At 38.7% G+C, this 26,229-nt stretch overlaps 3 protein-coding genes across 7 annotated transcripts; all 3 read right to left on the bottom strand.

Moving 5' to 3' along the window:
- Positions 1 to 664: 664 nt before the first annotated feature.
- Positions 665 to 5,365, bottom strand: LOC104248294 (uncharacterized). Of its 3 annotated transcripts, XR_716420.2 has the most exons (6): positions 4,057 to 5,365; positions 3,766 to 3,903; positions 3,629 to 3,686; positions 3,195 to 3,430; positions 2,191 to 2,316; positions 665 to 1,738 (listed from the first exon to the last, which is right to left on the bottom strand). XR_716420.2 is itself a non-coding variant. In XM_009804528.2 (5 exons), exons 1-5 carry the CDS (start codon positions 4,371 to 4,373, stop codon positions 1,830 to 1,832), a joined length of 762 nt encoding a protein of 253 aa, XP_009802830.1. In that variant the 5' UTR covers positions 4,374 to 5,365; the 3' UTR covers positions 665 to 1,829. The 3 variants fall into 3 exon arrangements, 2 of the variants coding, with proteins under 2 accessions (XP_009802830.1, XP_009802828.1); XM_009804528.2 differs by lacking the exon at positions 2,191 to 2,316 and having other exon boundaries at positions 665 to 1,842; XM_009804526.2 differs by lacking the exon at positions 2,191 to 2,316 and having other exon boundaries at positions 4,057 to 4,979.
- Positions 5,366 to 5,382: 17 nt separating this feature from the next.
- LOC104248295 (monothiol glutaredoxin-S2-like) lies at positions 5,383 to 5,664 on the bottom strand. The gene has a single exon (XM_009804529.2). The coding sequence runs from the start codon at positions 5,662 to 5,664 to the stop codon at positions 5,383 to 5,385; it is 282 nt and encodes a 93-aa protein (XP_009802831.1).
- Positions 5,665 to 14,302: 8,638 nt separating this feature from the next.
- LOC104248296 (ISWI chromatin-remodeling complex ATPase CHR11) lies at positions 14,303 to 25,690 on the bottom strand. Of its 3 annotated transcripts, none has more exons than XR_716422.2 (26): positions 25,269 to 25,690; positions 24,895 to 25,020; positions 24,702 to 24,808; positions 23,855 to 23,961; positions 20,992 to 21,089; positions 20,704 to 20,883; positions 20,346 to 20,567; positions 19,797 to 19,931; positions 19,225 to 19,507; positions 19,056 to 19,129; positions 18,727 to 18,947; positions 18,554 to 18,641; positions 18,362 to 18,455; positions 18,078 to 18,266; positions 17,960 to 17,991; positions 17,785 to 17,861; positions 17,607 to 17,696; positions 17,364 to 17,433; positions 17,221 to 17,275; positions 17,047 to 17,105; positions 16,804 to 16,969; positions 15,316 to 15,494; positions 15,019 to 15,234; positions 14,843 to 14,944; positions 14,690 to 14,748; positions 14,303 to 14,591 (listed from the first exon to the last, which is right to left on the bottom strand). XR_716422.2 is itself a non-coding variant. In XM_009804530.2 (25 exons), exons 1-24 carry the CDS (start codon positions 25,467 to 25,469, stop codon positions 14,870 to 14,872), a joined length of 3,144 nt encoding a protein of 1,047 aa, XP_009802832.1. In that variant the 5' UTR covers positions 25,470 to 25,690; the 3' UTR covers positions 14,303 to 14,748; positions 14,843 to 14,869. The 3 variants fall into 3 exon arrangements, 1 of the variants encoding a protein (XP_009802832.1); XR_716421.2 differs by having other exon boundaries at positions 14,303 to 14,543; XM_009804530.2 differs by having other exon boundaries at positions 14,303 to 14,748.
- Positions 25,691 to 26,229: the final 539 nt, after the last annotated feature.

Below are 26,229 nucleotides of genomic sequence, written 5' to 3'. Positions count from 1 at the left end.
GTGCTGCCAACGATTACTGTCTAGAGTGCCCTTAGAAATAAATATGAGGTTCCATTGATTACCTAAGTTACAAAGTTGAGGTTCTAAAGTGGTTAAAGCTAACAAAACCAAGGAGGAAAACAAGTCATAGCTCAATAAAATGAACTAAATGACATCGGGTCTGAGGTCAAGAGTGTAGTTGTAAGCTAGAGTCGTGAGATTGAATATTTCTCCTGAAATCTAGATCTTTCCAATCTAAGTGACTGATCGACTTGTAATCTGTTCTCTGCACGATTGTGGCATGTCCTTTTCTGCCCAAAGAAACTGGAATCTTATTAGCAGCTTAGTAAAATGCTATAGATTTAAGCATGTTTTTTTGGTTGATAATGTTTGAGACTTACCCTTTAACGAAATTTCTCTATTTTCCGCTTTCTGGTTTGCTGGATTTCAATTTTGTTTTGGCTTAGTTGAGCTTTCGTCTCAGCAAGTGTCATATATTAGGGCAATTTCGAATTATAACCAGGAATATCAATATCTGATGGCAGTAGGAGTTTTTTTAGAGTCGAAATAACAAACTCAAACTTTCTTTTTAGCTTTGCATTACTGTTATTTATGTTTCAACTAGTAGCAATCTAATATAATGTGCATTTCACTTATTAACTTTCTACAACATAATCGCTAAAAACATTGAAAACTACTATTAGCATTCTCTTTCTTCTTTTGTTGAAATTAATTAGCCAAACTCTGATAATAGTGACATATACAGAAAAATAGCAGTAGTACATTAATTCAAGAAAATCAATCTTCAATGTAACTCAAAAGTAATGTAGGAGTAGACTGCACTACTCCACTTTCGAGTTTTGCACGTTATGACATTTCTTACGACCATCAACATCAGACTGTGCACGGTAAAATTCTTGAAAGAATATGACAAAACTACAAAATAGGAACTCAAACATAGGGGGTAAGTCTCTTTGAGAGAACCTAAAAACTCTCAAACAATGCTTCTGAGTTCCAAGGAATAAAGGTGATAAAATGAGAAACGCCATAGTCAGTTAATTATTCCTGCTGTCTACCCTTACTTCTGAAACTTGAGTGCACCAAAGGCAGATGCAGAATGCGATAGCCTTGTGGCAGTTAAACAAAAAAGACATTGAAGACTACTCATTTGGGGGCACAATCAAAATATTGCCAATATCTCTTCAGACTGAGCCCCAGGTAACAGCAACAGACGAAAGCCTAATTAAGCTCCAAAGAGATGAATTCCAATGACACTTGGATTAAACAATGCAGAAATCTAATTTTGGCATTTCAAATTTCTACAGCCTCTCATATTAATGGGCAGGATTGCTAATCACACAGGTGTGATGTTTTTCTTCATGTCTTGGACTTCACAAATCACATGAATATGCAGAACAGAAATGCTATCCCTGCCTACACAAAGCCAAAGCTGCAAGATACCATGCTAACCACCAAGGAACAGTGCATAATGGGCTCTTCAACAAATCTAGCTGGCTCTTGAGGAAGAAAAACTGATGGCTTGCTCTTCCATTAGCCACAAGAATTTAGATTCCAACAACATCATCATAGCCATTGTCAGATGACTATGCTGCAGCTCAACCTTTATCCATCTCAATCCATTGTTACACTAGGATTGTAGCCAATGTATCAATGACTGGTACTACTGAATTAGTCCAAGGACTTGTACTCCACCACAGTATCATATGTTTGCATAGACAAAGGGCTTTCGGCAAAGCACCTACAGTGAACATTATTATCTAAGTCACAGAATGCGGTACGAACAACAGCGCTTGAGAGAGAGAGAGAGAGAGACAGAGAGCAAGTCCCCATTACATCCCCACCCTAAAGAAAGAGAGAGATCGAGAGCCTCAAATTTTTTTCAGATAAAATTTCTAATTAAAACGAACGAAGCCAAAAAGCAAAAAACACATTAAAACGACAGGAAAAAGGAATGACATTACCTGAAAATAGTCAACAAAAGAGCAATTATATAACATAGGGAATATTTTCTCAAAAGAAGTTATATTCTCTGTTTTACTATGTTATAATTGTAGCTCAGGTAGTTAGTTAGGATAGCAGTTTCTAATTCTAAACAGATCACTAGTAAATATAGCGCTGCCTGGAAGGGCTATTTATTTAGAGCTTATTTGCCTATAAAAGCAATAGTGAATAAATGTTTGACAGATAAACCTTGATGAAGTTCTCCCTTTTTGTCTAAGAGATGAATCCAATGCAATGAGTTTAACACCGATGGTCAGCAATGTTCACAAATGATTGTTAAGATGGTTGACAGGAATCGACTCTCACAGCCAAACACTGGAGCAAGAAGAAAAACAACGATTTAACGTCTGATGTTAATCTATTTTCAAAAAAATGTCTGATGTTAATCAGAAGTTTTTTTGCCAAACAACATCAAACCTAAGGAATTGTTTACATTACCCACAATACCGAACCAGAGCTTTGGGCGACCCTATTCTCAGCTTCAGTTAGGAAAGCGAGGCATCTCATGGATGCCGATAAGAGATTAAATTAAGCAGAGAAAATACTTGGCATATTCCTTTATCTCAATGTGAGCTCTTCTGAGTGAAACTTACAAAATAGGTCCCAAGGCGGTTTTTTTTTTTTTTTTTTTTTTGGGGGGGGGGGGGGGGCTTAAAGGTGATTCTCCTGCCCTACATCCAAATCAATTTGCTTGGATATTTGAGGAATTGACCTAAATAGTCAACAACCCAACAGCTTAAACCAGAAATAAATGGTGGATGTATAATATATGTATAATCAGTGTAAAATCTATGTATATCGGATAGGAAAACTAAACAGTGAATGCGGCCATATTTGTGCAAATATCCCTATGAATTTCCCCTCCCAAAGTCCCAATATTGACTGCAGTGTGTTCAATTCTGATACTTGGTCCTGAATGGAGAAGTATTTGTACGAGCAAAAAGATTGATTGCTATTAGAACATAGCAATTTTTTGTTAGTTTTTGAGAAATGTCATAAAATATCGACTACGGAGTGTTCAACTTGAATACTTGGCCTCAAATAGAAAAGAAAACACTTCTTTGATGAAAATTTGATTGCTGTTAGAGTCATGCAATTAGTTGGTCAGTGAACACTCTTTTTCATAAAGGTTTGACTAATGTATACAATAGCTAGGTTAAAGTAAAGAAGCATAGAAGTATAATGAAAGATACCTCAGTTCGTGCCAAAACATTTCAGCATGTTCATGCAAGAAGGGTCGCAACGGCGCAAGAAAATCATCTCCGGCATACTGTTGTGTTGAATGTGTATTTTCGGAGATAAAAAGTGAGGTAACAACATGGACGATAATGGACGGATCTGGATCCCCCAGTATAGCCTGCAGCTCCCTTCTTATCCAAGGTTCTATTCTCTGTAACATCTTTTCTTTGGCACTCCTATTATCCATGCGCTATAAATTTAAACACCGAGTAAAGATCAGAATCAAATTTAGACGTCTCAAGCAGAATCAGTTAAGACAAACAACTTCTAGCCATCAGGTTTATCATCAAGATAGTAGACATAATAATAGCTAAGATAGCAGACATAATAACCACAATTTCTTTAATTTATTTAGTGAAGAGCGTCAATTTATTGGGGTGAGCATTACCTGCACAAGACAATATTTGGATGAAAACCGAACAGCCTGCAATCTCTCTTCATATATACTGCAACCAAAATATATCACGATAGGTCAAACAACTAGCCATGTATTTAGGATTTTCCATGTTAATTTAGACAAAATACCTAGCACGCCAGTGAATTATTCTCCTGTTAATATCATATGAATTTGAAGCTCCAATCTGATCAAAGGATCGCCGCCTTGGGAACGGCCTCGTTCTGGAGCCAAAACCATTCAGCTCGTCTCTCCTTCTCCTAATCGCTCTGTACAAGAAAAAACTCACAAATTAATTGTACTATTTTTGGGGGATAATCCGAGCCAACTTCCGGGCACTTCAAATTAATTGTACTTTTAACACTAAAGTTAATTTTTTGGTTATGGCTAAACCTGATGGACAATTAAGGATAAAAACTAACCTTTGGTCCACCAAACGATCTCTCGACCTAGATGATGCAAACCCTAAGCGTAATTTCTTAGTCTCGTTAGGAGCTGATAATTTCTCTTTCTTAAAGGTCCCGGAGGAGAAACTGATTCTAGAGAACCATGAATCAAAGTCGGAGATACAGAGAGGGCATTTTCGCTTCATATGGCTCCATCTGCGGATGCAATCGATGCAGTAGGCGTGCATACATGGGATAATAACCGCTGCTTTCCGATGGTGTAACCGGCTCAGGCATATTGGACATGATTTCCCGACTACAGCATTGACAATTCGCTTAAATCTCGAGTCCATAGGGGAAGAGACGATTTCAAATCGGGCCAATTGTTAAATCCAGCAGATTTTATTGGATTTCTTTGGCGGTTATATCACCGGCCCGATTCTTGTTTCCTAATTTGGAAAGCTCGTCCAAGTCAAAATAAAATTAAAATTCTCCAATTCAAAAAAACCTAGAATTGACTCCAAACTAAGGTCATGATTTTGATAAAACACTCATAGCTTTGTTGGAGTCTCCAAATGTCGTGTTGAATTAGATTCAAGGATTATAATTCCATCATCATTTGTATCTTTCAATTTCAGTCATGTGTTTTACTTTAGTAAAAATAGGGTCATTGGAATATACTCTCGCGCTCTCCTTTTTTACATAGAGTTTAACTCTATATTCGAGCCCGTTTGGACGTGACTTTTTTTTTGGTTTCTCGCTCGGTTTCCGGTACTTATATTGGGGCCCGACTAAATCCGGACTTGTTTGGATGTGACTTGTTATAACTTGTAAGTGAATTTTAAGTCAAAAATCATAAGTTAGAAATTCTAGTTTTTGAGTTATGGCTTATTTTTGTCATTTTAACTTTAAAACAAATGTTTAAAAATACTTTTTTTTACTTTATTAAAATACTACAAAATGGATTAGAAGCACTTGAAATAAGCCAATTCAAAGAGGCTCTTAATAGTGTAAAATAAATTATACAGTACTCGGGCATCGTCAAAAAAATAGTTACAAATAAGTGTTCATAATAAGTGTTAAAAATAAAGCAGACTACAAGAAGTTAATATACAAATAGTGTTAGAAATCTTTACATCTGTCATTGTATATATAAGATTAATCCTTATACATACACGCACTTTAACTTTTTTTCCTTTTTCATACTAAAAGTAATTAATTAGTAGCCAAACTCTAACTAAGAGTATTATTTAAAAAAATTTAAAAAAAAAAAACGCAAAGCAACACCATATATGATCATTGTTATTGTTATTATTGGCTTGCGTTGGATACGTAGAGGTTTAGGCGTACGTTACTAAACGTCTAAACCCACAAAGCTCCTGCGCTTTTGAGTTTTGGCTTTAAGGACCCTTGGAGATGAAGACTCATCACCTCATTTTCTCCACCCACCATTTCGCCGCCGATGAACACCGTTGGATTGCAGCCGAGATTTGAAAGCACCGCCTCTATCTCATGGCCTCTCTGCATCTCGTCCAGCTCGTAAATCGCTGTGTTAACACCGAGGTCGGAGAAGAGAGACTTAATAGAGTGGCTCATGCAGCAACAACTGTTGCTGAATATTACCACCGGCTTTTCAGTTACCATTCTGCTCACTCTCTCCAATATTGGCAAATTCAGTATAATACATATATATAGATACCAGCTCCTGTAAATATATACGAGTTGATTTTGTTTAGACTTTGAATTTTAAGGTGAGGAGAAATGAAGGTCCAACGAGACATATATATATATATATATATATATATATATAAACTTCCTTGACGTCGGTCCAGATTTGCTAAGGTTGCAGAACGAATATAATCCTAGAAAAGGAAAAGAACTGGAAGTTCCATTTAAGAATAATTAATGTATTAGATTTACTGCTCTTATTTTTTTATTCTACTTCTTAGGATTGTCAGTGCGTAAGTAATTAATAGTACAATTTACTAGCGCAAATGCAGATAATCCATTTCAGACATTATTTTTCTTTTTGGCAATATTAAACAAATTTAAATCCAAGTGAGTATAAATGTTACTGTATGTGTTCAATGTGGTCGTTTCATTTCATTAGAGACATATACTTCACAAGTATTCTACTCTATATGTTCTGATGATGGTGCCTAATTATGAACAATTTCTTTAACGTCGCAATATTTTCATTATTAGCCAAGTAAATTAACATTGTAAAAAGATATTTGGATTTGTTGCAGAATTTCATGAGAGTATTGGTTTGACAACTGATGCATATATATTCCCGCTACGTGTACGTGTATACTAAAGAAGTTTCATGATAATGATTCTTATCTCATACGGAAAAAAGAAAAAAGAAACGTGTCATTGTACGTAGGGATTTTATGCTTCATGATACGATAAGCAATGGTATAAGGGTACCATTTCTTATTTATCATTGTTAGATGGAGCTAGTTTGTAGGTATAGGGCGGAATGTAGTAACTTTGATCCAAATTTTGAATTGTCTTAAAATATTCATTGAATATATACAAATTGTTAATTTAGAATCCAATAATTTAAAAGAACTAATTAAAATCCCGAATCCATAAGGTTCAAATTCTGACTTCTGATTATGGATATGCAATTAAAGAAATATGTGTGGAGGTGGGATAAGGAAAATCTTGATTAAGTTCCCAGGTAGAAAGTGACTTTCTTCTATTGATGATTGAATCCAGAAGGAATTAAGCGTCTGATTAGTTGGAGAAGGAGGTTGGATTTATCCAATTGGGAACTTTCTGTGGTCCAATAAACAAAGATATATTCACTCGACAAAGCAGAAAGGCAAAATGCGAAGAGAATGAGGATATAGAATTTTTGCAATGACTTTTGTTAGCACAAACTTAAACTGTTGATGACAACGCTAACCATGCACTTGGCTTCAATTTTTTGATGTTAATTAAAACTCAAATGCAAAAGCTCAACCAAAAATTTTAAGAGCAGTACTGATAACATGTGTAAAAGACTAACTCAACGATGAATTTAAGATTATATATTGCTAATAGCGCGAACACTTATTGTTTGAGAACATGTACTTGCAAAAAGACAGGACAGTACAGTACATCAGAAGGGACAAGCCATGACTCATGATGTCCAGTAGTATTATCTTTGTCCGACTTTTTTCACAGATTTTTATTTTACTTTCCATTTTATGATGTTATGTTCATACTCAATTTTATGCTTACAGATTTCCAGTGGAATTTCAAAACCTTTTGAAACCACTTCATCAAAATGGAATAACAGAACATTTCACACAATTCTAGTACTAGTCATTGCCCTTTTCTAAAATTTGGGATGAATGTCCCTAGTAGATCCCAAAGGTCGGATTTCATTTACTGATTTTTTGCTCGCACTAAAGTGTCGTACCAATCCATCGAAACATTCCCTGAATTTAAAAAGTAGTCAAGGCAAAAACAATTAACTTCCGCTAATTTGAAATATATTTATCAACTTATCCGGTTAAAATTGAAGAAGCGAGTAGATTATAAATAAACAATCTTAGAAGGCTCGCCTTTTTTATATTGGTGAGAAAATTAAGCCAACAGTAGGTTAGATTAAAATGTGCCACATTGAATTGTTTTAAATGCTCGAATAATAGGAAACTTGATCCGATAATATAAATGTATTGGTCAAAATATGACCATTGTGGTCAAGCTGACCAACACCCCGCCCAGGCGGCAAGGCAGCGAAAGACGACATAATATGTTCCACAATCAGCACTCTCGACACCTGTCGAGTCAGAAGAAATAACGTGTAAAAGACGATCAAAGATACACATAGTGTGAGAGTGTCGGACCGAGTGAATATCAAAGGTCACATGACTATATATAATACGGAAGAACCTTCGATGGGGGAGGGGGGGGGCTTTTTCTCCATCCTCTCTCCCTAGTTCTCTCCTTGGAATCTTCATAATAAAGAAGAAAGAGATAATCTCTTGAAAAACATGTAGAACTGCCTCTCACATTAATTAATGGGAGCCCCAATAAAGAATTTCAACGAGAACGATTACTCCATTTGTATCTCATATACTATTCTTTCAATTAGCTCATTGATCTGGAATTTATTATGTCTAACTAAGATTTACCCCTTCACTTTCTTTGATTGATTTGTTCAAAAAGGTTTCAATATCTTTTGAGTCAAACAATTTGGCGCCGTCTGTGGGAATTTCTTGGTGAAGTTTCCTAGTCTCTTCCAGATCAAAGACAAGAAACACGATTACCCACCAGAAAGAGCGCTAAGGCAAGACCCAACCCACGCAGGACAAAGTTGCAGCATAGAAGGGGAAAGAGAGCTGAATAGAGTAACCGGATTTAAAAATCCTCGCCCCATCAACCGTCGAAATGCCAAACAAAATGAGCAATGTTACAAACCTGCTCTCGTTCACCGGTCCATCGGATGGGGGTAAGGAAAATATAATTTTGACTCACATTCTGCCCTTTGCTCAAGCAGGAATACAAATGTCGCGCGGGCGAACGCGCAAAGAAACATCTTAATTAAAGAATGAGAAACTACTACAAGATAACCGAAAAATCGCCCGACGATAACATCTTCAGGGCGGAAGGCCGGAATCAGGCAAAGAAACTCCAATATGGGCACAAAATGAACATAAGAGAAACAACAAAGTTTCATACTCTCCGACATTACGCCCTCCAATGCAAACAATATCAAGCAAACCGGGACTCCCTCGAAAGATGCCTGACTCTCCAAAAACTGGGACTGACGACGGGTTACTATTTCGATAAGTTCGAAATAACACCCATAAAGGCTAAGGGCCTTCGCCAAAAAGAAGAGTTTGACCTTGATCGAACGACGACGGGATACTATTTCGATAAGTTCGAAATAACACCCTTAAAGGCTAAGGGCCTTCGCAAAAAAAAAAAAGTTCGACCTCGATCGAACGACGACGGGTTACTATTTCGATAAGTTCGAAATAACACCCTTAAAGGCTAAGGGCCTTCACCAAAAAGAAGAGTTCGACCTCGATCGAACGACGACGGGTTACTATTTCGATAAGTTCGAAATAACACCCTTAAAGGCTAAGGGCCTTCGCCAAAAAGAAGAGTTCGATCGAGACGACGGGTTACTATTTCGATAAGTTTGAAATAACACCCTTAAAGGCTAGGGCCTTCGCCAATTAGAAGAGTCTGACCTCGATCGAACGACGACGGGTTACTATTTCGATAAGTTCAAAATAACACCCTTAAAGGCTAAGGGCCTTCGCCAAAAAGAAGACTTCGACCTCGATCGAACGATGACGGGTTACTATTTCGATAAGTTCGAAATAACACCCTTAAAGGCTAAGGGTCTTCGCCAAAAAGAAGAGTTCGACCTCGATCGAACGACGACGGGTTACTATTGTGATAAGTTCGAAATAACATCCTTAAAGGCTAAGGGCCTTCGCCAAAAAGAAGAGTTCGACCTCGATCGAACGATGACGGGTTACTATTTTGATAAGTTCGAAATAACACCCTTAAAGGCTAAGGGCCTTCGCAAAAAAAAAAAAAAAGAGTTCGACCTCGATCGAACGACGAACTATTTCGATAAGTTCGAAATAACACCCTTAAAGGCTAAGGGCCTTCGCAAAAAAATAAAGTTCGACCTTGATCGAATGAGGACAGGTTACTATTTTGATAAGTTCGAAGTAACACCCTTAAAGGCTAAGGGCCTTCGCCAAAAAACAAAAAGAGTTTGACCTCGATCGAACGATGACGGGTTACTATTTTGATAAGTTCGAAATAGCACCCTTTAAGGCCAAGGGACTTCCCTAAAAAGAAGAGCTCGACCTCGATCGAATGATGACGGGTTACTATTTCGATAAGCTCAAAATAACACCCTTTAAGGCCACGAGCCATCGCCAAAGAGAAAAGTTCGAAATATATCCAAGGCCAAGTGCCGTCACAAAACAAAAAGGGAAGGAAAAGCCGGGACTCGTCATACAGGAATCTATCCCGTACCAAAATCGCGAAAAGCGAAAACAAAGATAAAGCACAAGGCAGATAATAACGAGAAAATTCCTCTTTATACAAAGTCGTCGCGCCAACGGTCGCATATTACATATGGCCCAAGCCAACAATAAAAAAAAAGAAAGGAACAACGACAACACACGATGAATAAAAAAACAGACTAAGACAGCATTCTTTCACTCGGCGTCCTCATCGCCATCATTTCCAAGAAGCTCTCCCTCATCATCCGCGCCCTCGTCGGCCTCCGGAGTCGCAGAGTCATAACCACAGTTGATGCGAGCCTCTCGTGCCTTTGCTCGTGCTCCTTCGTATTCGGCCTCAGTAACATTGCCCGCCTCCCACAGGCTCTTGTATATATCTCGCTGAGCTTCAGCATGAACCCAAAACTCGTGTAAGCGGCGGGGAACAGTGGCGGAGGAAGACTCAATCTGAGCCAACAATCGCTCATTTTCTGCCTCAAGAGCGGCGACCCAATCACCTAAGGTCGAAGCTTCCCGGTCGATCTCCCCAATGTGCTCCTTAAGCCTCACCTCCATTAGCGTTTCGCTCTCTCCGACTCCTGCTCGGACTGGAGGACGCGGATAGTGTTCTCCAGGGCCGCCGCCCTTGTTGAAGCCGCAGACCAGGCACTCTCGATACTTTCCAACCCGGCGACCTTTCTCTCCAACTCGGCCATCTTTCCCATACACTTTGCACTCATCGCCTCGACCTTGATAAGATTCTGGTCCATCTCGGCTTGCATTGTCCTCAGTCTCCCCTGCAGATAGTCACACTCTGCGGCCACCCCTTTTCCCACCTCGAGCTTTTCATCCTTCGCGTGAAGTTGCTCTTCGAGCATACTGTTCCTGCGAATGGCCTCCATCAACTGCTAGTCTCTCTTCTCCAATTCCTCGCCAGGGATCGAGCACAAGGATTCTCCCTCAGTCGCTCGTGCATCTCATGACACTTGTTGCGATAGCGTCGATACTTTTCCAACATCTTCAAGAAAAGCTTGGCCCGAATGTCGGCCCTGCGCATACTCTCCACTTCCTCCATGTACGTCTGAAAAACGAGAAGACGAGTTAAAGCCATATCAACAAGAAAAATGAGAGAAGTATAAAAGAAAAGTGCGACATACTCTCAAGCCCATAGCGGCCACCTCATTCATCAAATTGATATCAGGAACATTCTGGAGAGCCTCGTTCTCGGCGGCGGAGCACAAAATGTCGAACTGTGTCACCAGATCTTCCGTGTCCCCCAGCAGGTTAACATCCGAAGAAATCTCAAGAATACGGGTCGGGACTCCCGCACGAAACACCGAGTGGGTAACACCTTCCTCAAACATCCTAACATCATTAGGATCGAGGTCCGACTCGGACTCATAATCGTCGACCACAACGCCCTTTCCTCTTTCAACAGCTGAGGAGGAGGCACGACCAGGTACGGAGGACGAGGGTACTTCCGAAACCACAACAGCAGCCTCGGGAATCTAGCCCCTCGTCGCGACAGGTTGTTGATCAATGACAGTAGCAGGAATCTCCGTCGACGGGGCAGATACGACGGCTATCTCCATCGCTGCGGGTGGGGCGGTGTCAACCCCCGCCCCAGATCTTGTCGAGGATGAGTCGTCCAGGTGAATTACAGTCAGACGGGCTGCCTCGAATTCAACTCGTCGCCTTTTGGACGACCCTTCTTCTTCCTTAGCACAGGGAGACTCACTCGTTGGACAAGCAACACGAGTTGGAACCTCAGTTTGAGAAGTGGCCTCCTCAGGTATAATCACAGTTGCTGACTCGACTGTAGCAGCCCTCGACAAAGGTCGAGCGGCAGGTGCTGCAACAAGGCGAGCAGACAATGTCGGCTGACGAAAACCCAATGGAAGAGCCCTCGCTCTTCGCACTCTCCCTGGCATCGACAAACAGCATATAAGAAACTAAGTAAAAAGAGAGGAAAAATAGCATACAGAAACGACATATCACCTGTAAGGGGCCTGCGTCCAAATTTTTCATAAAAGGTCGACCAGGTGCGAACCCCCGCCGTATGGGGAAGGATGGCGCTCACCCACTCGCGGATACCATCGACAGATGGAGGAGGCAATTTCTCGAATGCAGAAACATAATAAAAGTTTAAGTACCGTAACGGAAAGCGGTCGGATTTCTCGCCGACTGAAAATACAAGAAACTTACGTGCAAAGTTCCACTTCTCAGAGAACCCCGTTGGATCCGCCACAAAGTGCTCAGTCCGCACATAGAAATAAATCTCGTAGAAACGACGATTGGCCCTGTCGTCCATTTTCACCACCAGACTCTTCAACCCTCGCGGACGCATGTGAAGCATCGTGCCGCGAATGAGTTGAGGGGCGAAGATACCGAGCATGTGATCCAAAGTGATCTCACGACCAGCGAGCTCCGCAAACTTGAGCAACATAAGGAATAGCTTGTACAAGTACGGCGAAAGTTGAGCAGGGTATACCTCGTAAAAATGGCAGAAATCCACCACCAGGAGAGGGAGAGGAAGTGTGTATCCAATAAGAAAGGGGTAGGCGTAGAACACGTAGTACCCGGGACGGTCAAAATGTACTATGTCATCCCCTACGGTCGACCGCATATCAACGTAATTGGGAATTCCCCACCTAGCTTTCAACTCTGCAAGGTCTTCTTCTTTTAAAACAGAGGGGACTGGTTCCGGTTCCACCCCGGCACGGCTGCAGAAGTCATTCCATTCTCTTCCAGGACGAGGCAAGATCTCGGTTACTGACGGGACCTCCTCATCCTCCACCACTTCTACTCCTTTAGTGGCCTGAGCAACATTCTCTGGCGCTATAATTGCGATAGGGAGATCAGTGCGAGAAGAATCACCAGCCATTTTGTCAAGGGGGAGTGGCAAAAAGACAATAGAAAAGAAGGACGAAAGTTTTCAACCAATTGGAGGCGAATGAAAATTCGAAGTATCAGGAAGAAAATCATTTCAGCAAAATTCTTTCAAGCAAAGGGCAAAAAAGTATGTCAATCAAAGGATATGTTCCTTCAATTTATAAAAGACATAAATCCACCAAGCACGAAACCCAAGAGTCGTCAATCGAATCTGATAGGGCACGAATCGTTTCGGTTCCCCAGGAACGTGTGTCATAATGGCGACAACCACGAAACAACGCTTCAATACCAAACGACGTTTCGGTTCCGAAACGGTCGCAACGGTCCAAGGATATCGGAAGAGCGCCATCATCTCACTTGCAACCTAAAAGGTACAACCAAGGATCAAGCAGTCAGATTTCTCTGGAATTTGTAACAATCATGATCCGTCTGCCTGGCCCGATAGGGGGCGACCCCGACAGACGGATGGACTAACTGTATTGGTCAAAATCTGACCGTTGTGGTCAAGCTGATCAACACCCCGCCCAGGCGGCAAGGCAACGAAAGATGACATGGTCTGTTCCACAATCAGCACTCTCGACACTCGTCGAGTCAGAAGAAATAACGTGTAAAAGACGACCAAAGACAGACATAGTGTGAGAGTGTCAGACCGAGTGAATATCAAAGGTCCTCTCTCCCTAGTTCTCTCCTTGGAATCTTCATAATAAAAGAAGAAAGACATAATATCCTGAAAAACATGTAGAACTGCCTCTCCCATTAATTAATGGGAGCCCTAATAAAGAATTTCAATGAGATCGATTACTCCATTTGTATCTCATATACTATTATTTCAATTAGCTCATTGATCTGAAATTTATTATGTCTAACTAAAATTTACCCCTTCACTTTCTTTGATTGATTTATTCAAAAAGTTTCAATATCTTTTGAGTCAAACAATAATCGAAAGATTAAATAGACACATCCACCAAGAAAAAGTAAATAACAGAAGCGATGAATACACGTGCACCTAATATAGATAACCGAGGAAGTTAAGGGAATAAAGAAGACATTGATGCAGCAATAGTTTGCATTGGCAAACATGCATCACACAGCTAGAAAGAGAAAGGAAGGAGAATCTTTTAGAAAATTTTGTTCCACTCATATTACGAATTATATTCATAAAATAATAAGAAATAATATAGATTATTTGTCTTGAAAAAATAATGTCAACTTCTTAGACAAACGTATGTGACAATATGGCATGCTAAATAAAGAAAAATTGTCAATTTTATAGACAAATATAGGTGACAATATGATATGCTAAATAAAAAAAAGCACAATATGATGGATATAAAGATAGGGAAGGGAGAACGAAGGCTGTTCTTGGCATCACACCAACACACACTACGCAATCATATCATTTGCTACTTGAGGATAGACGATTATGGAAATAAAAAGATATCATTACTTGCCATCATTCAGAACCCTTGTAGATTCGTCACTTCATAAGTGCTACCGTACCTCAACCAGTTAAAAACAACAAATTATTAAGGTGCCTCCGTCGGAATGTAGAATTAGCTACGGGACTATCTTAATGGACTTGCATTTATCAGTGGACTAACAAATTGCAATCTTTCTTTCTTCCGCCGGTCTGATATTGTCCTGGACAGAATCTCAATGCCCCTGAGTTGATGATTGTCATACCAAAAGGATAGAACATCAGATGACGTTCTGCATAAAATACCAGATCTTTTTTTTTTCAAAAATGCCAGAGGTATCTAATGACAAAAACAGAAAGCATCCATTAGATGACGTTCTTAATTAAGTACCAGATGATTAGATCACGAAATGAATTTAGTGCTCATTTTTACTCTCATTTCCTACTTCCCTGCAAAGAGGAACAACCATGGTTAGACAAAAATGATACTCTTTTAAAGTATTGGTAAATGGCGCAACAAGAAGTTCAAAGAAGAAATACCTACCCAGATGACATAGCCATCCATTGAAAATTACTTCCGCTTCTTCGAAGTAGGAGGGCTTTCAGCTGCCTGTCTTGCCAAGGTGCGCTTTGATGGAGTCATGTTCTGTTGATATAAATTCTTTTTTAGTATCAGACATATTTACCTCCAAGAATGAGTTAAGAGGTTGATAGTTTAACCTTTGCAAGCTTCTTTTCTTTGCGTGCCTGCCTCTCCCTCTCATCAAATTCTTGATTTTCCCTCTCAATCAACCGAATAAGTGCATCGCATCTTCTGGCAAGTTCTTGAGTGGTACGAGACTTCACAAACCAATCAAATCGGAATAAGGGTGATGAGCGAAATGCAGCCTTCAGCTCATCCCAATTTCCATAGCCGAGCTTGTGAACCATACATATCTATAGAAATAACCTATATAATCATTTTCCTGATAGTGGATTAAATCCTAAAAGTTCACCCCTGAATTTCAGTCCACTCACCATGAAACGATCACATTCCTCGTTATACAGCTTCCCTTTGTTCTGACCATACTGGATCTTCAATTCCAACCATGGATTTTTGTATCGATCCAGCTTCTTACCAATTGCTTTCATAATCTCATCTCTCCGTGAAATTCTAGCCTCTCCTCTTTCAATGTTCTTAATAATCCTGTCATAATCTGCAAGCATCACATCCATTAAACTAAACTACAGTTCTCCAAAACCTACATGCTCGACATAAATAATTATATTTCTCCCAACTATCAAGATCTTCCTAGTGAATTTTCTATCCTACTTTTGTGACATAAATTAGCAGAGCACATAAACTGAAGAAAATAAATATTACAAACCTTTAAATATGCCCCCATCCCAAATTACTATTGGTAATCTTACTTGTCCTAAACAGTGCACTTTCTTTTAAAAAAAAGTTCCTACTCAAGAAAATGATAGTACAAAACAGTTGCATGCGACCCACTTACTCTACGCAGTACAAGTTTTCTTTTCAATTGTGTTTGGATTGGAAGACATTTTCAAAAATCAAACCCGAACAAAGTTATTTGGTTTCAAAATCAATTTTTGGGTTTTGGGAACACGAAGATACCTAAAAAATCTGTTCTACTCTGAACCAAAACCAAGAAATAACCCTTTTCTTCCCCAGTTGCGCATAAACTTGTCAACATTATCACTTTGACCCCTCCTTTTTTTAAAATAAAATTTCATCTAGTTTTCCTCCTTTTTTATTATGACCAAAATGCTTTTTTTTCATTCATCTTATTCTATTCTTTCAAGGACTAAAATTTTATTTACCTTTTTGTTAGTTCCAGTTTTTATATTGCTATTGTACAATGTATTGTTAGTCTAATGCATGTAGTTCTAATGAATTGCTACAATATTCACAATGGAGATGGAATTAATTATGTGGCAGACTTGTAGTTATAGTTTTTTTTTTTTTTTTGAAAAATGGCTTGTAGTTATAGCTTTATAAAATGATATGCTGCAATTTTAACTTTCTAGTTCAACAAGATTCCAATCCAAACTTCATTCTGTTTCCAGGAAAAATGCATTCACACACATCAATATTCAAAGAAGATTTCCAGACTACTTCAGAAACTCTTTTCCAAGAACATAAACCAAAAACTGTGTCAAAAGAGTTGAATGTTCTCTCACATGTTCCAAATACTTGTAACACTAATCATTGTCCAATCTTAACAACAACAACAAATCCAGTATATTCCCATAGGTGGGATCTGGGAGGGTAGTGTGTACGCATACCTTACCCCTACCTAGTGAAGGTAGAGAGGTTGTTTCGAATATACCTTCGGCTCAGAAAAGGTGTGGAGGAGAAGAACAACAAGAAAGAAAAGGCCAATCTTAACAAATATGTCATGTAAAACAGGGACATTCAATTAAAAAAGAAGGGTGAAGCATAGTTGTTTCTTTTTTAATCACAATTTAAACTCCCCCCCCCCCAGAAAAAAAAACACTTACCATTTAGTTCTTTGTATCTTTCTTTGAAAACTTTCGCATATCTTTCAACCTCCTCCTCAGTTTTCCCTTCCATTTCAGCAGCAATACTTTTTAAGTCATTGCGACCATACTTCTCACAAGCCCTGATAAAGGTATTGAAGTCTCTTCTACTCCATGTTGAAAATCCCTAGATATCACACTTGTCAACCTCCGACAACAATAAAGGTAATTATAATCCCAGGATGAGTTAGTAGAAACACTTACCTCTTCCAATAGTCGCTCCTTCTCCTCCTGCTCTACAGCTGTTAAAGGATCTCCAGCATCTATATACATGAAACATTTTGAAAACATATTCAGAAGAAGCAGGCCCAAAATTTTCCCCATACAGAAATGAAAAAAAAACTGAAGTTCTTTTAAATGGAAATAAAAGTCTCAAACCTTCAGGTTCTTCCACCTCTATAGTGTCTTTAACCTGATTCTTCTGGTGTGTTTGCTGGAATAAGTAACAAATATATAATCCACAAAAAAACACACGAAAGGGTGGCAATGGAAAAACTTGAGAAATACAAAGCTTAACCAACCATAAGATAGCGCACTTCCTTCTCATACAACTCACTCAGTCTCTGTGTATTGAAGAACTGAAAATCGTGCCTACAAATGATAAGGATAACCAGAACTGTCGTTAGGAGAAAAAGTAATGAGGTTGCCAGAGACATAGAGTCACGGAACCTTCATTTCAAAACGCTACTATGTATGGCCCAACAGAATCAGGAGAGAACAAAAGTAGTACAGAAAAGTAGAAAAATGTGCAAACACAGACTTACAGCTGAGGCATCCGAGGAATTCGAGGCTCTTTAGGTCTTGCAGGGGCGCTCTGACGCATGGTCTGCTTGAAGTATTCAGACTCTGAGTAGCTAACAGCAAAGGAGAGTCATGTTTTAACTGATGATAAACTAAGCTTCAGTACATAAAAGGTAAAATTCAGCAACATAAGAAGCATACTTGCGCTTTCTTTCTCTTTTTGAAGGTTCTACCCAATTGTCGCTGATAATTTTCTTGAAATCCACCTTGTTTTTATCCTTTATTGACCCAAACAAAGGCAGAAAGGCAAGTGAAACACACAGAAAAGTAGCTAACCAAGCAAGGAGTCACCAGAAAACTGAACAAGCGTTGTTACCTCCTCATCACCAAAGTCATACAAATCAGCAGCTGCATAAAGTCAGCAATCTTATAACTAAAGCAGCACAACAAATTGCAGGAGGCAAACAGAAAAAATCAGGAAGCAAAGTGCATACTGTCATCCATCTTAAACTTGATAGCATCTTCTGTAAACTTCTTCATCTTGGCATCAAGTTCAGCTTTTGCCTCTTCTCCTTTAGCAATTATTCTATCTATATCCTCATCAGTAATGGTGCTATCTTTGGAACTGAAAACCATTTCAGCACCGAATCGCACCATTTGCAGCAGCTCATCCTTATTAACAGCTGTGTTATGCATCACATGATACAAACAGTCAGTGATTTCATATGCATATCAAACAGTATAAAGAGAAGGAAATTGTATGCAAAGATAACCTCACCTTTCTGCTCTGCTAGCCGCCCCTGCTGGATAACCAATGCATCAAGTGCTAGCTTCTTGTAAGCCCTTTCAATCACCTTTTCCTCAATGGTATACTGAATGAATAATTGAAAAGCATGTCTCACTACATCACCAGAAGATCCCAAAGCAGCATCTTTTCAGTGCATTAACACATCAGGGAAAGAATTCGAACCTCAGTGCAGAAGCGGAATACTTGGACTTCCTTCTTCTGACCAATCCTATGGGCTCGGTCCTGAGCCTGCAAATCAGCCTGTGGATTCCTGCAATTTCAATAATGTAAAGACAAGATTCAGATACCGTCCTCTCTCCTGGGTTGACAAAACCTACAATATAGGAGATCCTCACCAATCACTATCATAAAGAATAACAACATCTGCTGTAGCAAGATTGATACCAAGACCACCAGCTCTGGTTGACAATAAGAATGCAAATTTTTCACTCCCTGGTTTGTTAAAAGCCTCAATAGAAGCATCACGATCCTCACCACCAGTATTTCCATCAATCCGACAATATTGGTGACCTTTGTACATCAAGTAGTCTTCAAGGATGTCCAATAGCCTTGTCATCTGAATTAGAAAATCAAAAGAAAGGGTAAGTCCGAAAGCTGAGCATCCAGAAAGCTGTTGAAACTTCGGATAGGCACAACAAAACCAAAGAAAATTCGAGGGGGAAACCTGTGAAAATATTAAGACCCTTGAGCCACGTTCCTTCAATTTAGGAAGCAACTTATCTAGAAGAACCATTTTCCCTGCATCAAGCACATGAATTATAAGTTAAGTAAAAAGCTGCTGCAGAAACGGCAAATAGACGCCAACACTGCATCCAAAGGAATCAAAATATTACCAGCATTTTCTACGAGATGCTCTCCTGTTGTATATGGAGGTCCTGGCTCAGCACCTTGGAAAAGATATGGATGATTACAGCATTTACGTAGCTGCATTGCTATATTGAGAAGACGCTTGCGCTCTCCTCCAGAATTGACAACCTCAAGATCTTTCTGCAGCAGAGCCTTGTAGTACTGCTTCTGCATCTGGGACATACCAACCTTAAGAATTGTTTCTTTTTTGGGAGGCAGGCCTTTCTCCACATCAGACTTCAGCCTCCTAAGAAGAAATGGACGGAGGACCTGACCAAGTAGCCAAAGTTGAAAACTCAGGTTAGGTTTACAAGGCTTCTCCCTCAAAGTTCAAAGCAAGATATTTGCGAGTGGGACATTGATGTCTCAAAATAAAGAAATTACATCTGCAGCAAGGTCATAGGGTAACTGTTGTTCTGTCTTCACCCCTTCAACCATAACCTTGTTCTATACTTTTTTTGGTGAGCAGGGGGGGGGGGGGGGATGATTCAAACTGCATGTATCAGATGACTGTTTGGTCTCAATTATAGAAACTACTACGTACTAGAAATCAACACACCTTATGTAGCTGTTGGACCACCTCCTGCTGGTCATTTTCACCAGAAATCTGGAACCACTCATCAAAAGTCTCAGCTGAGCTAAATATCTCAGGCAACAGAAAGTTCAGAAGCGCCCAGAGTTCGTGAAGATTATTCTGTGTAATATCACAAAATTCGCACATCAATTAGGCTGGAATGCAGACATATGTATGCACACCGAGGACTATTAAGATAACATGCTCATCGGCATCGCAGCAAAGATACAACAAATAGATTGGAAACTGATTTATAAAAATAGGAAATAACGCTTGACTAGCTAAAAATTAAAAATCAAAGGTATTACTCAGGTTATTTATCATTATTAGTTGGAAAATAGTTTTAAGTAATTCTTTGGTTGGAGCAGTATTTGGAACATGAAAGGTTGGAGTATCATTATATCATATTAGTTTGAAATTTCAGATAAGTAATTTGCATTTAAGGAGATTGAAAAAAATGATGCAGAAATAAAAAGGTCAAGTAAATCAGGAATTACAGCCTACATGCAAGGAAAATAATAAAATAAGCATCACCTGAAGTGGTGTCCCCGTGATAAGTAGTCTATAATTAGTGTTGTAGAGCCTCATTGTTTTTGAAAGAAGAGAATTTTCATTCTTGATCCTATGTGCCTCATCAATTATGATGTAACGCCAAGTAAAGCGTCGTAAAGCAGACTTCTCTTTGATAACCATCTCAAAGCTTGTGACACACACATCAAACTTCCCCGCAACAAGTAACTCCTCACGTATGTATCTCTGTAAATAAAATATAAAAGACTAGTCTGAACAAGCAATGCAATGTGCAAAAGAGGAAAGCAAAAGAACCAATATAAGCTGTTGCTTACCCTTTCATCAGAGGAAAGCAAAAGAACCAATATAAGTTGTTGCTTACCCTTTCATCAGGATCTCCAAGGAACTTAACAGCACGTAAAACAGGACAGAAACGTTTGATTTCATTCATCCAATTGCCAAGAGTCGATTTTGGAGCAACAACCATATGAGGACCAGTTATTCCTCTAAATTCACGTAGATATCCCAGCAAGGAGATGGTTTGCAATGTCTTACCAAGACCCTATGCAATAATAAGAGGATTAAATGATGATGCTTCTCCTAGAAGTAATAATTACAAAATGTAGGGAGAAAGGAGCATCTCAATACAGTTGCATATGACCATACTAACCATTTCATCAGCAAGTATTCCATTTATCCCATTCTCATACAGTCGTATCAGCCAGTTCAAACCAGCGAGTTGATAATCCCTCATCTTCCCTTGAATACCTGACAAAATATTTATGGATGTGATCTTTGGACGCTTAAAGAAGAAAGAAATGAAAGCATTAACAGAGAAAATTTGTCTGAGATAGAAGCATTTATCCAATGCATTTACAGCTTCAACTGTTTAATATGACGTTTCTTCCCAAATGCACTTAAGTTTAGAGCTTTGAGCAGGCTTAATATGAAGAAAGTACGGGAGAATTCAATACGTGAAACCTCACTAGTTTGGTTTTCTTTAAAATTCACATTTGTCCATAATGATGCTCAATAACCCTAAGGTGATCAGAGGTATTGATAAACCTCCACCCTTCTGAACCCTGCTTATTTCCTTAGCCACCTTATATAGAATAAAAACATCATGAATTCTTCCTAGGTAGCACTTGCAATGATGACTACAGTTTCTGTGCAGCCATGCATCAGTTACTCACATGTATAACAAAGCACTATTACTTGTAATGACAACTTGACTAAAGAAGCACTATTACTTGTAATGACAACGCGACTAAAGAGCCTTGAACGGAGCTACACAAACTATACACCTTATAGGATGATAAATTGAACTTCTTATAAGTAGGACCTAGGCTCGTGTATCTGATCTGAGCTTTCTCAAGATGGATCTCCCAATTTCGTAACAGCTTCATTTTACACGGTTTAGTAACAACATCATATGACAAATACATGTGCATCAACTTTTAAGCTTTATGTGCTTAAAAGCACTTTTTAAGTGTTGGAGCTGGTTTTATGAATATGCAGTTATGTATCTGGATAGAAGTGATGTAGTTGAAAATAAGTTGTGATAAAAAAGTGCTGATAAGCAGCTTTTTCCATTAAAATTAGTGAATGTCCTTAAATCTGTTAACACAAGGAGCTGATACTACATATTTTTAATTCTAAATTGTTCAAATAAAATATTTTTATAGTTTATGCACTAGTATAATTTGTGTAATTTCATGTATATATTTGTTACTTATTCCAGCAAACACACCAGAAGAATCAGGTTAAAGACACTATAGAGGTGGAAGAACCTGAAGATGCAGGAGAGCCTTTAACGGCTGTAGAGCAGGAGGAGAAGGAGCGACTATTGGAAGAGGTAAGTGTTTCTACTAACTCATCCTAGGATTATAATTACCTTTATTGTTGTTGGAGGTTGACAAGTGTTTTCAACATGGAGTAGAAGAGACTTCAATACCTTTATCAGGGCTTGTGAGAAGTATGGTCGCAGTGACTTAAAAAGTATTGCTGCTGAAATGGAAGGGAGAATTGAGGAGGAGGTTGAAAGATATGCGAAAGTTTTCAAAGAAAGATACAAAGAACTAAATGGTAAGTGTTTTTTTTTCTGGGGGGGGGGGGGGGGGGGTAGGGGAGTAACTTTTTTTTTGATGAAGTAAGATGATTCACCGATGGCATCCAGAAGATACAGAAATACAAAATATGCCATTGTTAGCTCCATTACAATGTGCTTCCTGCCAAAGAGCTAACAAAAGAGCAAAAGTATGGCCTAAGTCAAAGTAAGTGAACCGATAAAATCTAAATAGGAGGCAACATTATTTATAGGGGTTAGGTTGCTTCAACTAAAAAGGTACACTAGACCTTTCACTTTCAAAAAATGAGGAGTTGAAACTCCATCAAAACATGTGCGATTCCTCTCTGTCCAAAGAACCCAAAAGATGCAAGGAGGGATCATCTTCCAGATTTTCCTGATGGCTGATTAAAGAAACAACTATTGGCCTCACCCTTCTTTTTAAATTGAATGTCCCTATTTTACATGACATGTTTGTTAAGATTGGCCTTTTCTTCTTTTTCTTCTTCTCACCTTTTCTGAGCCAAGGGTCTATTGGAAACGGCTTTTCTAGGTCAGCATACACACTATCCTCCCCAAACCCCACATGTGAGAATATACTGGGTTTGTTGTTGTTGTTGTTGGCATGTATATATTTAATCTCTATACATTCTTTTTTCTTCTTTTTTACGTTTAATTTATGTCTAATTAACTAGAGAAAAGCAAGCTCATTAAAAAATATATCATTTTCCTCATGCTCAAGTTAACTTACTAGCAATACATAATGGTAATCAAACAATATAAACTCCAATAGTTTCAATTCATGTGGTTCTTCAATAGATGCTAATATTAAGGAAATTTACTAAATAATTAAAGCTTTAGGAATGAAAACATTTCGAGGCCTGCAAGGTATCTGCCGGCTTCATATAGAGCCGCAAAAGTGAAAAATTACACAGCAAAGTTCGGAGATATGAAGAGCAGAACCATATTGTTCGAGTTGGCACAAAAGTGGGTTAGAGCTTTTGGACCTTTTTGGTATTTGATTTTTTAATCCTAAATCCTAAGGAACAATATAAAATCAAAGAAACCGCGCAAAATCCAACACACAAAAAAAAGTATTTTCCTACATACCAAACCTCAAGATTGGCGAAATGGTAGAGATGGAAGAGCGCGGAGATGGAAGAAAGGTGGACGAAAGAAACAAGGGAAAAGAAATGTCTAAATTAGGCCTTTTGTTCTGAAGTTTATTTTAGGAATTATAGAACATTATAAGGGACAGAACAGTAAAACACTTGGTCAAACATAGATAGTTGTAAAGCTAAAAAGTGATGAGTTGAGCAAAACCCAACTTGTTTTTAGCTTGTTTTAGCCTAAAAGCCAAGTCCTTTTAAGCACTTTTTAAGTTTGCCAAACACTAAAACAAGCTAAAAATAACTTAAAAGCTGGTTTGACGAGCTTAAAAGCCCATCCAAGCACCCCTATATCTTACAGGAGGGTTGTGCCACCAATCGTGTATTCCCAGAAAGTCCGTCTTCTTCATCTTTGAGATACTCTTCATCTTCTTCCTCTTCAGTTACTTTTGATGCATGACGGCCCCTGGAGAAAGAAAAGATCATCAAATTGGCTCATAAAGAATCCACATGCAGAAGTACCTCCGTTTAATGCATAAACTTTCCCCTTTATTTGACACAACATAATGCATATTGCGTGAATCACATCCACACAAATAACCATCTGAAACCACATGGTAGCAGCCAAATCTAAAACCAAGCTGTATTTTTCGACATAAAACACCAGGAAGGTGCAGAACATGCAGAAAAGGAATCAAGCCTGTTTATTTACATAAGGAGTCAATGAAGTCCGTCAATGTATCAGCATCGTTTTACATCAAGAAAAGCAAGCAACTTTTTTTTTTTGAAAAGGTAACATAAAGCAAGCAACTTAACAAACAAGCAAACAAAATGAAAGTCCTTAGGAAGACACCAAAATAGCTATGTCTATGTATGCAATGTTGATTTCATGCTGCGAAAACACTTGCACATTAACTCCCACTAATAGGCAACGAAGATATCATTCTATTGTAAATAAGTATCAAATAGCTAAACATAAAAGAATTAGTAATATCTTTTTCTTCTTGCTTGAACCTCAGTTCCATATTGCTCACTCCATGCACCTTAACATAAACCATCAAATAACAAAGAAATTCTAGCGGATTAGCCAAAATGCATTGCTCGGAGCAATCAAGCTCTATAAGTCTCTGGGATCAGCTGCAAACTCAGCAAAGCTAACAACAAAGAAAGGATCAAACTAAGTTACTCATAGGAAGTTACCCATACCTTCCTTTGGTCTTCTTTTGAGAGGTGGACTGCTCGCTTTTGGCAAAATGTGCAAATAGCTCAGTTTGCTGCAAGAGATACTTCAGTCGCCCCTTTCCCTTGTTGTCCTGCCACAGATATGTCAGCATTGAGCACACTCTTAACTAAAACAGAACACAAAAAGGTCCAGCAACAAATATTCTGAATGAGATACCATGTCAGCATCAATGGCAGCATTCTGTGAATCCAACATTTCTTGTATTTTCTTCTTCTTGATCCTCTCCATCTCTTTCAACCTGGCCTTTTCGCGCTTGGAGATTTCATTGGCTGCAACCTCTTCCTACAGGTAGCATAGCATAACCGGGTGACTTAAAAAATAAATAGCCTTAAAGCTTGTCAAAACATGAAAGCTGCTCAAACTTATACATCATTTGAAGAATGTGCATTTATGCTTGAAAAAACAACTTCAGTCTAAAAACCCTAGCATGCCCACTCATTAGTGGAATGAGACATGTTATCAGGCATTAATTCGGCAGACCGACCAAAACCTAAGAAAAAAAACCCTAACACAACAATTAATTAACATACCTCATTATCCTCATCGTCTTGGTCTGCCACGTCGGTGGCGGCGTCATTGTCCTCCTCGTCGGAGTCCTCAGCGGTCCTCGCGACGGCCTCAAGCTCCTCTTCATCTTCTTCTTCATTGACCTGATCCTGGACTTGTTCCTCCTCCGAACTATCCGATGGAGGCTCCGACGACGAGGATTTGGATCTCGAGTGTTTACCCATGGCTCCAATTCGAGGGTTTCTAACCTGAATCTAAAAGGGAACTCGCCGTCTAACTAGAGAGTTTTCTAGGTTCGGAATATATAAGTAGCGGCTTGGTGAAGGAACCAAATCAGCAGATTTTTTCCTTTTTGATAATTTGATGTAATGTTGCTGACTGTTGAGCACATTACATTAGGAAATGAAACTTCCCGCCACTTGTGGGGGATCTGCAATTTAGCGCCGTTGGGTCTTGGACGAAAGCCGATAGGTTTATGGGCTGAGCCACGTGTGCCAACTTAGAATGGGCTTTAGTCCAATTGAGAAACAAAAAAATTAAGAGAAAATGCACGGTACGACAATACATAGAGCCCGTTTGGCCAAGCTGCAAAAAAATAAAAATTTGTGTTTGGCCAAGCTGCAAAAAATTAAAAATTTGTGTTTGGCCAATTCATTTAAGAAAAACTTTTTGTAACATTTGATAAACAAATTGTGTTTGGCCAATTTTTCTAAAAAGTACTTTTGAGTATCAAATTACCAAAAAGGATAGTCCAAAGTCTTATAATTATTTTAAAGAGAAAAATGAATTTAAAAATTTATCATAAGACACTTTTATTATTTTTTATTTTATTTAATTAAAATATAAAACATAAAGCAAATATATATATTAAAGATTTAAATCAATATAACATATATAGTTATACCAAAGCATATAGTAGTCTATAGTATAGTTACTTATTGTGACGACTTGGCCAGTCGTCTTAAAAATTTACGCCCCCTGTTA

Source organism: Nicotiana sylvestris, chromosome 6 (assembly GCF_000393655.2).
Source record: "Nicotiana sylvestris chromosome 6, ASM39365v2, whole genome shotgun sequence".
Taxonomy (NCBI): domain Eukaryota; kingdom Viridiplantae; phylum Streptophyta; class Magnoliopsida; order Solanales; family Solanaceae; genus Nicotiana; species Nicotiana sylvestris.
Note: the sequence above shows the minus strand (reverse complement) of the source record. Positions and strands in the feature narration are given on the sequence as shown.